Source organism: Crocuta crocuta, unplaced genomic scaffold, assembly GCF_008692635.1.
Source record: "Crocuta crocuta isolate KB4526 unplaced genomic scaffold, BGI_CrCroc_1.0 scaffold506, whole genome shotgun sequence".
NCBI lineage: Eukaryota > Metazoa > Chordata > Mammalia > Carnivora > Hyaenidae > Crocuta > Crocuta crocuta.
Genome location: NW_027528991.1, coordinates 1,664,235 through 1,665,614, shown reverse-complemented (window position 1 = coordinate 1,665,614; position 1,380 = coordinate 1,664,235). Strand labels below are relative to the sequence as shown.

At 68.9% G+C, this 1,380-nt stretch overlaps 1 protein-coding gene across 1 annotated transcript in view; it reads left to right on the top strand.

Annotated features, from left to right (window-relative positions):
* The window catches only part of KIF25 (kinesin family member 25), a 33,113-nt gene extending 32,494 nt beyond the window's left edge, over window positions 1–619 (top strand). Inside the window, 1 exon segment of the mRNA XM_077757383.1 lies at window positions 355–619. Within this exon segment, the coding sequence (XP_077613509.1) occupies window positions 355–509 (155 nt within the window). The 3' untranslated portion in view covers window positions 510–619.
* The last annotated feature ends 761 nt before the right edge of the window (window positions 620–1,380 follow it).

Below are 1,380 nucleotides of genomic sequence, written 5' to 3'. Positions count from 1 at the left end.
GCGACCGCGCGGGTCCCTTCCAGCGTCTGCGCCGTTTCCCTTCTCCTCTTCCCTCAGCTCCCCATTCCCTCGGGGCTTTGCTGTTCCCTCAGTGCCGCTCAGCCTCCCCGTCGTCCGAAGCTCAGGCAGCAGCCGGCTTCCGCGGACTGGGAAGCCCTGGGTGCTGGGGGCTCGGGGAGGGCGCCCCCGCCCTGCGTGGGACCCACCGCCCGCACTTCCAGCGGGAGTGACTCAGCCCCACGGCCGCTGGGGCCAGGCCCGTCCCTGCCGGCGGGGACCCCTCCACGCGGCCCCACAGTGGTCTAGAGGTGCCAGGGTCGCGATGCCTCCCACGTGCTGCCCCCTCTCGTACAGGTGGTGACGCGAAGCTGCTGGTGATCCTGTGCGTGTCCCCCTGCTGGAAGCACGTGGCGGAGACGCTGCGCTGCCTGGGCTTCGGGGCCCGGGCGAGGCAAGTCCAGCACAGCCAAGCCCGAGGGGGCCGTCCCGCCCCCCGAAAACCCAGGTGAAGGAGACGCAGAGGCCGGGTCGCAAGTGGTGATGGGCTTTCCCCCCTCAAAATGAGTTTCCTGTTATGACTGGACAACAAACGTGCCCTAAAATAAGCTCATTTATTTCAGACTCCCCAAGCCTGTTGTTTTCCAGGAAACGACGGCAGAGACGCCCGAGGAAAAGCAGCATCGGGACTGGGGGGCTTGGGGGCGCTTTCAGGGAGGGGCACGAGAAGCGCTGTGTGCGGGGCAGGGGGGCAGGGTGCGCCGAGCGGGCACAGCCGGGGTTGGAGCGCAGGTTCCGGAACCACGGCCCGGGGCTTTGGTGGCAGCCGTGTGGCGGGACAGATTCCTGAGCCCCTGAGCCCCTTCCCTCGTCTGCAGGGTGCTGGCCAAACGGCACCCACAGGGAGCAGACGCCTGCGTGGCTGCACCTCCTCGTAATGGCCTGTCCCCAAGCCAACGTCCCTGAGCAGGCCGTGGCACGTGACACATGGTGGGCCACGGCTCCGGGCGTGGGGGTCGGGGCGGAATCTGGGGGCGCTGGGCACGTGGACGCAGCAGGAACACCCTCCCCGACCGGCCGGGGGCAGCGCGCCGACGCACAAGTGTGCGTGTCACCGTGTCAGCGTGGCCGAGGTGCCTCGTCTGGTTGGAAACCGTTCTGAGACAGGCCCGCAGGCGTGGGACCCGCAAGGCCACGTGCGGGTCTGCGTTCCCCGCCGCCCGACGCAGACACAGCTTTTGAAGGTCACAGCTGGTGCTTCTGTAGCACCAACGGCTGCAGCGAAGCCACGGACGGAGCCACGTGGGGCGCAGCTGTCTGGGGGGGAGGGACTCGGCACAGAGTGGCGTGGGGGTGGGCGAGGACAGGCTGGGAGCAGGGCGC